The following is a 14,471-nucleotide window of genomic DNA, read 5'->3' on the forward strand; positions in this document are numbered from 1 at the left end:
AGGTGATTGGAGTATGGCATGAAAATTTCAGGTGTACAATTTTAAGTCAGTAGTGTGTGATCTGATCCTGAAAACCCTGGCCATGCACAGATGCAAGAAAATTATCGAAAAACATGGTCTACAGTGATTTCTCGACCTGCCATGTAAAGTGTCCAGATTCATAATGACACCCCATGCACGTGTAGGAGGCTCCTACGTTGTGCACGTGCTTCCCATGCATTGTGCGTGCGTGTGGTGATAACGTGAAATGATGCTGCAATCACAAGATGAATGTCATTGTAACGTTCCTTAATTTGTTTTCTTTCTACCAGACTTCAAAGTTCAGGCTCCCCTACTTTTTTCACTTTTTTTCTTGGTCGCCATGAAAACCGTGACAGTTCTTTTTCCAGGGTTTGTTTTAAATAATGGCTTTATAACATAATTCTTTTGATAGATAAATTTTGTAGAGCGGGCTTACGTAGGTGAAACTCCTTGACAAAAAGTGCGGAAACTGAATCCGTTGTCCCTTTACTTTCTCAAAGCTGAAATATGTGTCAGTGTATGTTGGTTAATACTACACCATAGCTGTGTATATGGGAGACGAAATTGTTGACGTACCCATAAAATAATGAATTTCAGTAGCAATTAGTGCTTTTGTACAAATGTGACAGATTTGATCGTTGGAGACCTTTCATGATGGGACATTTTCTGGAAGGTTTACTGTGCCTAAAGGACACAAAAATGAGAAGATGTCGACTAGAACTTTCCGACTTGACTTACGTATTATCTTGAACGTGTAAACCATACCAGTAAACAATGCGAAGAGCAGCATGCGGGTCATTGGTTCATCAAGCGAAATACTGATCTGATCAACCAGCTAATTTCTGTACGAATGGGAGGCTGTATTTAGTGTTATAATTAACTTTGCAAATATACCAACACTCTTTCCTAACAGTTTATTTTCTCAAGAACTTAAACTGTTTTGTTAGAAACGAATGTCTATTACCTACACTCACAGAGAGAAAACACAGCGAATTCTTTCTTGGTTATTTTCCCTCTTTATCAGGGAAACAGTCTGGAACAGTTCTGAAGTTTTCCGAACCCCCCAAACATGTTCGTTTTGTTGACTATGATAAAGACACATTTAGGGAAGGTGGATCCACGGAACTGAACATCATGGGGAATATGAAGGTAAGAAAGGTAAAACGTCTACGACCTTGGCCGAAACTGTCATCCGGAAGGCCATAAGTCTGACAAGCAGAGGATCACTACTTTCAAAACGATTTCCAAATACTGTTAAACAAAGCAAACTGGACACCGCATTGTGGTATCAGCCGCATGTAGTCGCATGTCTCTGATTTAATGCCTGCAAGAAGATGCGAGATGTCCTGATGAATTTGTTGTTCAGAACAGACCGCAGGTATCTATGTTCACCTGTTTTATAGTTGACACAATTTCTTCCAGTGTGTTCATGCTATCATTGCATAATAACCCAGACTCTTAAGTATTGGGTGGTATCAACTTTATTTCAAAGGCATCAATAGTTGCTTATTGGTAATGAAACAACAACAAGGGTACTTTCTGGGGAAACAATCTCAACCAGTTGGTTTGAATGGATCTCTAGCACTTGAATAATGTACCAGGTACCTTTTTTATTTATCTTAGATAGGTATAATAAGCTATGGAGTGCACGACTCCATGCTGGAGCTGGTTACAAACTGGCAAGCGTGAAACTATAGGTATACAAAGTCAGGGAATGCACGACTCGAACTCCATGGGTTACATGCACGTTCGAGCTGGTTACACATCAGCTACAAAGATAATTCAGATACAGAAAACCAGGGAGTGCATGATTCCAGCAGCAAACTCCATGGGTAATGCTGGTTATACACTGGCCACAGAGAGTAGACCTCCAGCAGCAAACTCATGGGTTTGCATGTTGGAACTGGTTATTTATTGGATAAGAGAACTGTAGATTTTCAACGTGTGAAATAAATCTATTGGGCCATTTTTAGAAAGTCGGAGCATAGACCATTAGAGCATTTCCTATAATTTGTAACAAGGCAGTGTCATCCTACACACATCAGGTAATTCACATGATTTAATAAATTTGTCACAGAACATTCTACAACCTTTGGAGGCATAATATGACCATACACTGCGTCACGACCCGGATTTTGGTTCTCATTAATAGAACTGACCATACTAACTGAATATCGGTTCTTGAACTCATTAGAAGAAGGTAGACCGTCAGAATTACAGAGGTCCTTTACTTCAGTTATTCCATACTCGAACCAACTTTTAAGGTAAAAGGATGAATAAAAAAAAGTCTTAGACAAAGGTTCTCAGGGAACCCTTAGACAAAGGTTCTCAAGGAATATCTGAGACAGATCATTCTGATCAGTTATGAATAGACTTCTGTTTCTCTTTCATTATAGAAGAACACCTTTCCAACATGGGTTGTCCACAGTGCAGAACTGATCAATGTCTGAGCCAGACTCAAGCAGATGAACAAGAACATTGAAAGGGTTATTAACGTCGTTGTTAATATACCTCTTAATAGCGCCTTGTTACAATGCAGCAATAAGGGATTTTAAATCAATCATCCTATTTCCTCCTTCCCTGTAATCCTTGTTCATGTTCATCCTCTTAATCTTATCAGGTTTACCACTCCAGATAAGACTGAACAACATGTTTTCAGTACCATCCAGGAAACTTTAGGGAGGATTAGAAAGCGATGTAAAATGTGTACTGAAGTAGATAGAAGTCTTATCAGTAATGTTTCTTTCTCGCCAATTCCCAAGGATTTTCGATAAAACTTTTGGCCTTCTCCGGGTGTTAATAACCATAAGGTCATTCAGATCAGCATTTAAAACGATACCAAAAATCTCAAGTACCCTGAGCGCCAGTCCAGGCCAAATTCACTACATATTATATCTTTACTGTTAGCCACAGCTCGAATCCACGGGACCTTTGTCTTGCCTGTGTTTATTTTTAGTCCAGACATGCAATAAAAGAATATCCAGTCTTCAGGCTGACATCGGAGCCATCCAAAAAGAACTGGTTGTCATCAGCATATTGGCCTAGTTTATATTCCTTGCAAATCAAAATAATACCCTTAATATTAACATTTTCACGACTCGCGATATCCACGATCTCCGCTCCAAACAAAAATAGATGTGGCGAGAAATTTTTTTGCTTATACATCTGACAGGGCTGAAGCCTGTTTGAATTTCAAGTATCAGATGGTCAAGTACAGCTTTCAGTTTGTTAGTGATACATGTACTAATAATCTTAGACAAGGCAGTTAACAACGATACAGGGCGCCCTAATCGATTGGTGAATACGTATTGCGATGTACTGGAGCGTAATTAAGAAGTGGAATTAAGAACCAGAAGAAGTATTTTTCTTTGCGTGTGTGTGTGTGTGTGTGTGTGTGTGTGTGTGTGTGTGTGTGTGTGTGTGTGTGTGTGTTAGTGGTGTATCTATGCTTACAGATTGTGAAATCAGTCATTTCGTGGAATGACCGAAATAATTCAGTCATTTCATGAAATGACTAAGAGGGTGAGCCATTCGCGTCATTTTGTATAACAACAGTCAATACAACTTCAGTCACCGTGGTGATCCGAACAGTATTACTTTCGGGGAATAGCTTTCAGTTGGAATTCACATGGCGCGAGTGATAACCCCATTATTCCTTCCAGTGGAGGCTTTTCCCCTTTCACTGGGACGAACTTGAACTTCTGAATCATGGTGGTGAGGAAGAGGAAGAGCTCCATCCGGGCCATTGACTCCCCCAGGCAAACCCTTCGACCTTGAAATATGAAAACAAAAGTTCACTTCGTATAATATATGCATGCATATATTATATACACACACATATACACACACACACACACATGTGTGTGTGAGTGTGTGCGTGTCTGTACGTGTGTGCGTGTGTATGTGCACATGTGTTAACAGGTCTATTGCTTACTATATGATGCCGAGCGTATAGGTGCGTGCGTATGTAAATAACTCACCCAAAGAAAATGGGATAAATTCCTCTCTCTTCTGAATCTTGCCTTCACCATCAAGAAAACGGTCCGGCCGAAAGTTTTGTGGGTCTCCCCATACATCCTTGTCTTGGAGGACTGAATCAAGGTTCAATACGACTGAGATCCCTTTCGGGAAGGTGTATCCTCGGAACTGTACATCGTGTGGAACTGTGTGAGGGATAGTAACAGGAAGAATATTACCGTATCTCAAGGTTTCCATAATGGTGGCCTCTACGTAAGGAAGGTTCGTCTTGTCTTTCATGGATGGTGGTCTGCTCTGACCGACGTTTTCCAGAATCTCCTGGAAGCACTTCTCTTGTACATCCGGGTAGTTCAGGAAGTAGACCAGCGCCCAACGTATTGTGGTGGACGTTGTCTCAGAGCCCCCAGTGAACAGATCATCAACAGTCTTCGCCAGATTCTCCACTGCCAACACGAATGATAAGCTCAAATGCCCCCCATATCACCGCGAACACAACAATTACATGCCGACGAAAAACATGTTGAAATGCGAAAATGTTGTGACAGAATCAACCATGCCTTTACTTCGCTCTGTGTAGATTCAGTGTAGATTCCAAAAGAAAGTTCAACTTCCTCAGTCTGTCAAATGTTTACTGAACCAACAAAATTCTTCATCAGAGTTAAAAACAATAGCCAAAGCAAAGTCATGCTTTAACAATATGAGTAAAATAATACGGATTGTACAGCGTGAAGCCAAAATGAAGTACTAGTTACAGGTTTGAACAAATAAAGAAAAAAAACTATTCAAAATCAAACATCTCTGTCGTGGAAATAAATAATGCACATCCCAAGAACATCTGCAGATAATAATCTAATATCTAAATCTAAACCTAATGTCACTTACAATCTAATGTCGTTGTTTCTTGTTTCTGTTGGCGACGTTGAATCTCCTTCAAGTAAACATGGATGAAGTCGTCCCGATTTTCCTCATCATGATCCTTCAAGTGATCCTTAATGGAAGGTTTAATCATTAGATTTTCCACCATATCTATGCTGTCCACTGTTTTCCTGAACTTGAATGGGTCACCAGGCAAATATCGCACAGCAGGAAAAACGCTGAGTATTCCAGATATTGCGCTATTCTTAAAAAGTTCATCCATTGCTTTCAGAAACCTGACGAAGACAGGGTCGGTATATTCAAAACGTTTGCCAAAGACAATGGAACAGATGACATTTGACACGGCGTTCTGCACAAGACGTTCTATATTGAAACCCTGTCCTTTCTTTTCCTCCACGGCTAACACAAAGTGTGCAATTTCCTCGTGTATTTTGTCCTCCATGATAGTTCTTCCAGCCCCAAACGCTCGCAGAGTGTTGAGAGTAAAACGCCTCTGTTCATGCCACAAGTCCCCAGAAGTTCCGACTATTCCTGTTTGAAAAATAGAGTGAAATAGAATTCAGCTCTATGACGTTGCACAATTGTGGTCGTGCTTGTTGAAATTTAGCTGTAATATTTGAATCAAGGTGTTTGTGCTATGAATCAGTTCAGGGCCGTGGAGACCGCGGTTTCTCTATTGAGACTGGGCGACAAGACTATCGAGAAAGGTTCTGAAGAATTGGAGGAAACTTTTCATCTATACGGGGTCTGAATCTGGTCTTTGTTCACCTCACATTTCACGTTTCAAGGCCAGGAGTTATCGCGTTTCACCCTGCCTACTCAGCCTTGGCCTGTTTTGAATGATCCAGCACTGTTGCAGCGATGTGAATCTTATCATCACTATCTTTGTTGCCACAATGTTGCTATTATGTTATAGTTGTAATGAATTTGTTTTATACCGTTTTATTACTCTGTAATTAGTTCAGAATACATTTGTTAATTTATTCACATTTATTTGTTGTTTCAGACCTTTATATTTTGCACATACATCTCCCAAACTCTTCATTGTGAAACATCATAAAATTGGCTTCCACCATGGTGAATGGTGCATACATGCAAGCTGTGGTATTTGTGGTTCTTTGTATGTACGCCATTTGTACTGTGCCACCAAGGTATGTGGATCAGCTTTATAGTGGCACCTGGGTATAACATGGGTGAGCTGTACAGTGCTGCCAAGGTATGTGGATCAGCTTTATAGTGGCACCTGGGTATAACATGGGTGAGCTGTACAGTGCTGCCAAGGTATGTGGATCAGCTTTATAGTGGCACCTGGGTATAACATGGGTGAGCTGTACTGTGCCACCAAGGTATGTGGATCAGCTTTATAGTGGCACCTGGGTATAACATGGGTGAGCTGTACAGTGCTGCCAAGGTATGCCATGGATCAGCAATATAGCGGTGCCAATGTATGCCATTGATCAGTTGTACAGGTCTACCAAAGAATGGCACGAGTCAATTGTGCGGTGCCAGAAAGGTATGACATGGGTCAGCAATATAGCGGTGCCAATGTATGCCATTGATCAGTTGTACAGGTCTACCAAAGAATGGCACGAGTCAATTGTGCGGTGCCAGAAAGGTATGACATGGGTCAGCAATATAGCGGTGCCAATGTATGCCATTGATCAGTTGTACAGGTCTACCAAAGAATGGCACGAGTCAATTGTGCGGTGCCAGAAAGGTATGACATGGGTCAGCTACGTGTTGCCACAAAGGGTATGACATGGGTCAGGTGTACAGTGCAGCCAAAGTATGACAGGGTAAGCTGTATAGTGATGACCTGTGACAACTGTACGGTGCCACAAAGGCATGATATGGGTCAGCTGTTTAGTCCTGTCCGAGTGTAACATGGGTAAGCTGTATGTTGCTGCTAGCTGTTTATGTTGTGCACGTGCGAAACGTTTATGATAGTATGGAAATATCCTGCTTACAAACAAATAAAGCAACGAGTATTTTCAGTGTAACATCTATATCAATCTTTCATAGCGATTTTGCCTACATGTCAGTGATGGGCAAACATTCAAAGAATACATAACCTTTTGCGACTGTAAATTTGATTTATCTGATTTTATCACCCGAACACAGTCACCCATAGAAAATATGTGGCAGGAATGTTGTCACGTTTCTTGCTTTTTTTTCTCAAGGTTATTTGTGGTTTATATTAACCTTAATCTGGAAACAAATCTCCCAAACGCACCTCCTTAATGTGGAAACAAAGCTCCTGAGTTATACACATGAAAAGCATGCATTTAGTTCTAAAATGTGCTATATAAAGTCTTGCTAAGTTGAATTTAACACAGCTGAACTTTATACTGTCAATGTGGAGGTACGGAAAAGGCCATTTTGTGAGTACATTTCTGGTTTCAAATCAACCCTGAAAACTTGGCTTCGGTGATTTAGTGTGACGTTTTCATGCAGTTGTATGCACACTGAGGTTACAGTTACATTGATTATCTTTATTCTCTTGTGGAGAATGTCACAGTTTAAGGCAACTACTTGTGCAGTGACCTAAGAATGTAATAAACGTATTTAGTCTCAGAAGGGTTTTATTTTCCTTTTGTCGTGATATGTGCAGAACGAACATCCATAAGGTTTCCTTTTTATTTGCGAAAGAATGTGCTGCATTCTTCATACATACCCTGATCGGTGTAAATCGATCTGTAAACGGGTCTTAACTTCATGTATATGGATGATAATGCCCGTCCATAGAAGATGATGCCAGGGAAAGATCAACAACATAACAAATATGGACTGACCTGTAATGTCACTTCATCTTAATGCCCTTGAACATAGGACATTATTCGGAGTAGTATTCACGGTCACAATGTTCGTGTCAAAATTGAATGCACGTTGTTTGTGTTCGTGTACACAAAATTTTCACTTTCATAAGCGTGTGTGTAAGTGTTTATGTGGACAACGCTGTGCAATAAGGTAAATGACAACTAACATCGTATCATGAACCACACACATTCTGCTTACAATGTATTGGCATGCTTTCAGCAATGAAAATCATCGACAAAATTAACAGTCATTATGACTGTCGTGGCTGTCATGTATTCCATGTCCTCGTCTGATCAGGAGCCTGATTCACTGATTAGATTCACTGTGAAACACCTTCAGTTTTGCTAAAATATAAACAGAACGCACCTTTTCCTTTGGAGTAGAAATCAGTCAGAAACGAGTGTCCTCTGTCGGAGAAGACGTCTGCGTCCTTGACTATGGCTTCTTTAAGGACGTTGTAGCCATTGAGGACGATGACAGGCTTGTGGAAGACATACAGACTGAAAATGTCGCCATACTTCTGTCGGAGGTTCTTAAACAAGACCCGAGAATCAGACTGCATGGAGAGGGCGTTCCCCAGGAACGGAAGGAGAGGCGGACCTGGGGGAAGTCCAGGTGCCCGCCGCATTGACAGCCATAACACTACCAGCACCACGACCAGAAATAAGGCAACTGTTGTAACTTCAAAATCCCACATGATGATTGTACGTTAATATCCAATCTCTCTAAAACCTGACACGAGAGAGCGAGACTTACTGCGACTGTCGAGTGTCACATTCCCACAACTGACTGATTTAGAAACCCAGGTTGTCAATGCTTACTGAGTGAACGAGTCACGATGTGATCATGTCGTGCACATGTGCACAAAAGGCCAAGGTCTGTCTCACAGACTCAAGAGACACCACACAAAATGAAAATATTAACCACATTTAGTAACGTTGGGAAATATACATGTCATCCGGAGGCCATATGAGCAACTTTTGAAATCTACGTATCACCTGGTTCTCAGATTTACACACATTTTTGCTAAAGTAAAGAACACACGTGTGTGCATGCGTGCGTGCGTGTGTGTGATGTAGTAGGCCGAGGGTGGGGTGGTGGTGGCGTTGGGGTGGTGGTGGATCGGTATTAGGATCCTGATAAGCCTTTCTGATGAGTAGGTAATATCCTTACTTTCAAAAAAGATGGTCACAATGTAGTAATGATTCCCGGTGTAAATTACTGCTGTAAATGTGAAAACCTGCAAGCACGTGATATGACTCCTTTTTGATTCGGAATACAGATGTTATCCCATACGGATGTTTTACTCAAATTTCAGTTACCCGACGGAATATACCGTACACCTATTTTCATTTCATCCTTGGGGAAGAATCTGTAGAGATTGCAACTGGTTACATAACTAAGCAGTTTTACTATGTATTGAAAGCTTACTACCTGACAGCATATGTGTTGTTCTTGAGTTTTCATTTTTAATTTTGCTGACGAGTGTCTGATTTGGTATACATCATTATATAATTATGTTAATCATTTAGGCATCCCAACATCATGGAATACAATGTGTACTTATTATCTGCGAGAGTACGAAACTTATTGTCTCAATCCTCTTCTGTAACTGAGAGAAACTGTTAGATGTATCGTCGTACAGTCTACATGAAATCGAAACTGAAAATTGCTAAATAAATGGAAAACTAAACTGGGTAAACATTGCTAATCGTTATTATTTATATATATATCTGTTTTAAATTATCAGTGTGCAGATCATGTCACTAACATAAAACTGATGGATGTATGGCGAAACTGGGTTCAGTCTTGAATGTTCCAAAGTAAATTTCTTCAGCTGTATCAAGGAATGATGAGGTACGCTCGTGGTTAACGAACATTTGCTTGAAAATGATAAAAAAAATACAATTGCCCCGAGGCTATAACAAATGCTTACACATAATTCACAAGTATAACAACATGAGCATCCATTTAATTCTTGTACCCCTCGGTATATATACTCTCAATCGCTTGTGTCTCCAGGTGACGGTGAATCAGTGGTTTAGGGGTCTATTGCAATACGCACGCACACACACACACACACGCCCACACACAGAGAGCTTTTTAAACATAATAGTTATAATGGATAGAAGAAAGGGCATGTCGCAGAGGTTACAAATTTTTTTTGGCGGAAATTTTGCTCCACCAACCTACTTCTACAGGCAAACAATGGCAGGAAGTTATAACCATAGAGAAGGAGAGCCAAACCATAGAGCCAAGGAGAAAGGGATATATGTGAGTTATTTTCCAAAGACAAGTTCAGATTTGAGTACATGATGCAACAGTACCCTTACAAGGACAGTGATTGACAATACTGGCATCCTCAAGAGTACGAACAAAGGTGGAACCGAGAAATCAGCTGACCGACAACCGGTCATGTTTTCATCGACAAGTGGACAAACAGGGGAGGGCACTCTGGATACTCATCGTGATTATGGTGATGCCGACACAAACAAGTAAGATAGGGTCCTGGCCTCTCTATTCTATGCTGGAATGTAGAAGGACTGAGGAAACATGTAAATAATGAATTCTCAGACTTTAAAAACCTATGTATGCTATATGATGTGATAGGTCTGTGCGAAACATTCGTACGGCATACTGAGGAGTTTAGGGATTTTTTAGAAGGCTATCATGTGTACAACTGTGTTCGTGTTAAAGTGAAAACAGTGGGTAGGTACAGTGGTGGTGTGTCTGCTTTCGTAAAAAGATACCATGTCAGTGGTGGTTATGTTAGTCGTGTGTTCGATAATTTTGCAGATGCAATTGTTTTACTTATAAAAACCTCAAAGTTAGGACTTGATCGTGACATGATATTGATGTTTGTGTACATTCCCTCAGAATCCTCCCCAGTATATGACATCGTGGATACAGATGGAATGACACGACTATCCGGGTACATGGAGTTGATTATGCAGACCTATGATAATCATCATGTGTTGTTAGCAGGGGATTTTAATGCTAGAATGAGGGAGTTTTTAGACTACATACCAGGTGACAATTTGACGCATATATTACAAGATTGCGATGACTACCCATCTGATTATTTTGATATTCCGAGGAATACAGGAGATAATAAGCACTATAATAATTATGGTATTAAACTTGCAAATTTATGTTGTATTTTTGGTGTGCACACCTTAAATGGCAGACTCTTCAATGATCTTGCAGGTAATATGACATGTGTAACTCATAATGGTTCAAGCTTAGTAGACTATTGTATAGCTTCCAGTGATTTGTTTCAGTACTTCAATGACTTTAGGATTTTAGAACGAGATGACTCCTCCCATTTTCCACTTTCATGTACCCTGTCATGGTATAATTATGCTGATAATGGAAGAACTGATGCGGTTATATGTCCAGACACCTGTAATGTTGAGCCATGGTATAAATATATATGGAACGAGGAAAACAGGGGCACTCTTTCTGATTAATTTTCAAAAGCTGTTCATATGAGTATATGACTCCTTATATAAATCTGTGGAAGATGATGTAGTACAATGTGTTCTTGGTGTTCCAAGACTGTACCAATCAGCAGCTTTATGTGTGAGGGTAAGTTATTCTTGTCATAGAAGAGTAACACGTGGCGCCAACACCAACAGCCACCTTGGTGGGATGAGGAATTAGAGTATTACAAGCATAAGAAGCATTTGACACTGAATAGATGCAGGTGGTCCGGGATGGATTTTAGTAGCTACAGATGCCTATGGAATACATTTAAGTCCCTATTCTTAGCAAAAAGAGACATTTTTCACGCCCAACAGAGGTCACTACTTATGGAGAACAGAAAGAATCCTAAAACATTTTGGAAGATTCTGAAAAGACATAGAACTCCGATAGATCTGCCAAAAGGAATTAGTGCATACCAGTGGTTCAATCATTTTAAAAAACTGTTACATGTAGGTTCTAGAGACAGTATCGATGTTATCTCTGTTAAAGATAAGACATCTCATCTTTGCTTTGAACAGGATGCTTTGTGTTCGTATCATGGGGGAGATATAGTGATGATGGTCCAGAAGAACTGAACATTTCTTTTACTGAGTCTGGCAAATCTTAAACAAGGTAAATCACCTGGGGAGGATGGTATTCCAGGTGAGCTTTTGAAAAGCACTAAAACCTACATTGTTCCCTTATTAACACAAATCTATAATAGTCTTTTGGAATGTGGTATATTTCCAGCACAATGGGGTAAAAGTATTATCTGTCCATTATACAAGTCGGGAGATAAAAAGTGGATAATTATAGAAGGATTTCACTAATAGATACTCTGTGTAAAACCCTTGCTGCTGGTTTAGATAAGAGGCGCTTAGAACTTGGTGTGATAAGAAAAATATTATCTCAGACTTACAGGCTGGTTTCAGACCAAATCATTCAACTGTCGATCAAGTATTTTCCTTACAAGCAATGGTCCAAAAGTATCTCTCCAAGAAAAATGGTAGATTCTATTGTATATTCATTGATTTTAGGAAGGCATTTGATTGTATAAATCATAGTGTATTGTTCCAGAGTTTATATGATATTGGTGTTAGAGGTAGATTTCTGAAATTAATGATCTCAATGTATTCAGCACTTTCATCCTTTGCCAGAACACCCAGTGGAATAACAGAGTTTTTTCAGTGTAATATTGGAACTAGGCAAGGCTGTATTTTAAGTCAGATAATATTTATCATTTTCATAAATCAATTATCAGTTATGCTTGAGGAGCAATGGGGAAATGGTCTTTTCATGTCCCAAGAGTGAACAAATGTGGTTGCATTATTTTTTGCGGATGACATTGCCGGTGTTAGTGATACTGCTGCTCAGCTTCAAAGGAAAATAAACGTTTTGGAAAGGTTTTGTGACGAGACAGGAATGAAGGTAAACATAAATAAAACTAAAATTATGGAGGTCCTCTTAGGTCCTGTGAAAAATGGTACTATAAGGGGAAGAGAATAGAGGTTGTTAATAGCTATAGATACCTTGGTGTTGTGTTTACTCCTACCATATCGTGGACTAGAGCTCAGAGTTGTATAGCATCTCAGGCAAATAAGGCCTTAATGTCATTCTATGGTTATCAGTATAAATATGGAATAGTCTCCTGTATAGATGTATTTAAAGTTTTTGATACAATGATTTTACCTATAGTTACGTATGGAGCAGAGTTGTGGGGTGTCCAGTATTCACAAATTGTTGAAAAAGTACATACACAGTAATGCAAGAGAGTATTGAGGCTGAATAAATATACATGTAATGTTATGGCCTTGGGTGAATGTGGCAGGGTTCCCCTTCAGTATAATTACATGCTTAAGCCAGTTAAATACTGGTGTAATTTGATTACGATGGGTAACAACAGAATACCTTACCAAACTTATAGTATGCTTAAGTCACTTGATGATGTAGGGACAATTACATGGGCATCCCATATCAGAAATATTTTATTTCATTTTGATTTTGGTATTTTGTGGATAAATCAAGACATAGGAAATGTAAAAGGGTTTATCTCACTCTTTAGGCAGAGATTGCCTGATTGTTTGAACCAAGATTGGCACCATACTGTTTCACTGTTGAACAAATGTCAGATATACTGTCAATTTAAGACAATGTTGAATGTTGAAAGATATTTATCTTTAGACATTCCATGGCATTACAAACATGTTTTAAGCCAGTTCAGATGTAATAATTTTAGACTTGCAATTGAAACGGAAAGGCATAATAATATACCCTACTGTAATAGACTTTGTTCATATTGGCATGACAAAGGCATGTCATTAGTTGAAGATGAATACCATCTTTTGATGATCTGTCAGCGTTATAAAGATGCAAGAAATGAATGCTTACACTATATTTATATGAGTAACCCGTGTAGGGAAACCTTTATAAGACTTATGTCAAGTAAGGATGTAAACGTTTTGATAAGTATTGCTAAGTTTTTGAAAAAGGTACGTAAAATTAGAAGTGCATAAACTTCAGTTACTATTCTACAACTTAGATCCAGTTGATACTTGTCAGACACTTATAGTGTCCCTTTGTACTGGACAATTGCCAGACTTTGAATGTGTATTACCACTAGAGAGTCACTTTTTACCAGCATGGAACAAAAATATATATTGATAATCTATTCTGTAATATGGGCCATGGCCCGGTATACTGAATAAAGATATCTGTCTGTCTGTCTGTCTGTCTGTCTGTCCTTAGAATAAATTAGAAATCTTTGAATACCATGTCTGAGTTCATATATTATGTAACTGTGAGGAGATGATAGTGTTAATTTCAGTGGGGGAAAACAGCTATTGACTTGGCCAGTAGGAGCTATAGCCAGTTTCATTAGAACGGTTTCCACCGATTTTATCCATTTTTGGTTGCTTTTGTTTGTACAAGCTTCAGTACATAAGATTTGGTATAAAAGTTTTGACTGTTTTTGTTCTTTACCAGATACGAGTCTAACCAAGAAACATACCATACGGAATTTGATAGTGTCAGACTTTCCATAAGTGAATTCGCCTTTTTGTTTCAGCATGATTTGTCGAATGCCAGTAGATTTTGTTCATGGATTTTAGGAGGCACATGTATTTTATATTTCATTGCGCTAGTACTGAAACGTATCCATATTTGTATACTATTTGTTTTCTTTTTCTGTCACCTGTTGTATTGGTGAGCTCTGTTTTGATAGGATGTGCTGAATAAAAGGAGTTGCTCAATATTTGAACATTTTTTTCACCCTCATAGACATACCTATGTCTCGAATAATCGATTAGTCGGATTTA

General features: G+C 39.2%; 1 protein-coding gene across 1 annotated transcript; it reads right to left on the reverse strand.

The window, feature by feature from the left end:
* Nucleotides 1-1,484: 1,484 nt before the first annotated feature.
* Nucleotides 1,485-8,507, reverse strand: LOC137287142 (cytochrome P450 2J6-like). Its single transcript, XM_067819308.1, has 4 exons — nucleotides 8,059-8,507; nucleotides 4,882-5,406; nucleotides 4,002-4,442; nucleotides 1,485-3,793 (listed from the first exon to the last, which is right to left on the reverse strand). The coding sequence occupies exons 1-4, from the start codon at nucleotides 8,387-8,389 to the stop codon at nucleotides 3,615-3,617; spliced, it is 1,476 nt and encodes a 491-aa protein (XP_067675409.1). The 5' UTR covers nucleotides 8,390-8,507; the 3' UTR covers nucleotides 1,485-3,614.
* Nucleotides 8,508-14,471: the final 5,964 nt, after the last annotated feature.

The sequence above is a fragment of the Haliotis asinina genome, chromosome 6 (genome assembly GCF_037392515.1).
Source record: "Haliotis asinina isolate JCU_RB_2024 chromosome 6, JCU_Hal_asi_v2, whole genome shotgun sequence".
Taxonomy (NCBI): domain Eukaryota; kingdom Metazoa; phylum Mollusca; class Gastropoda; order Lepetellida; family Haliotidae; genus Haliotis; species Haliotis asinina.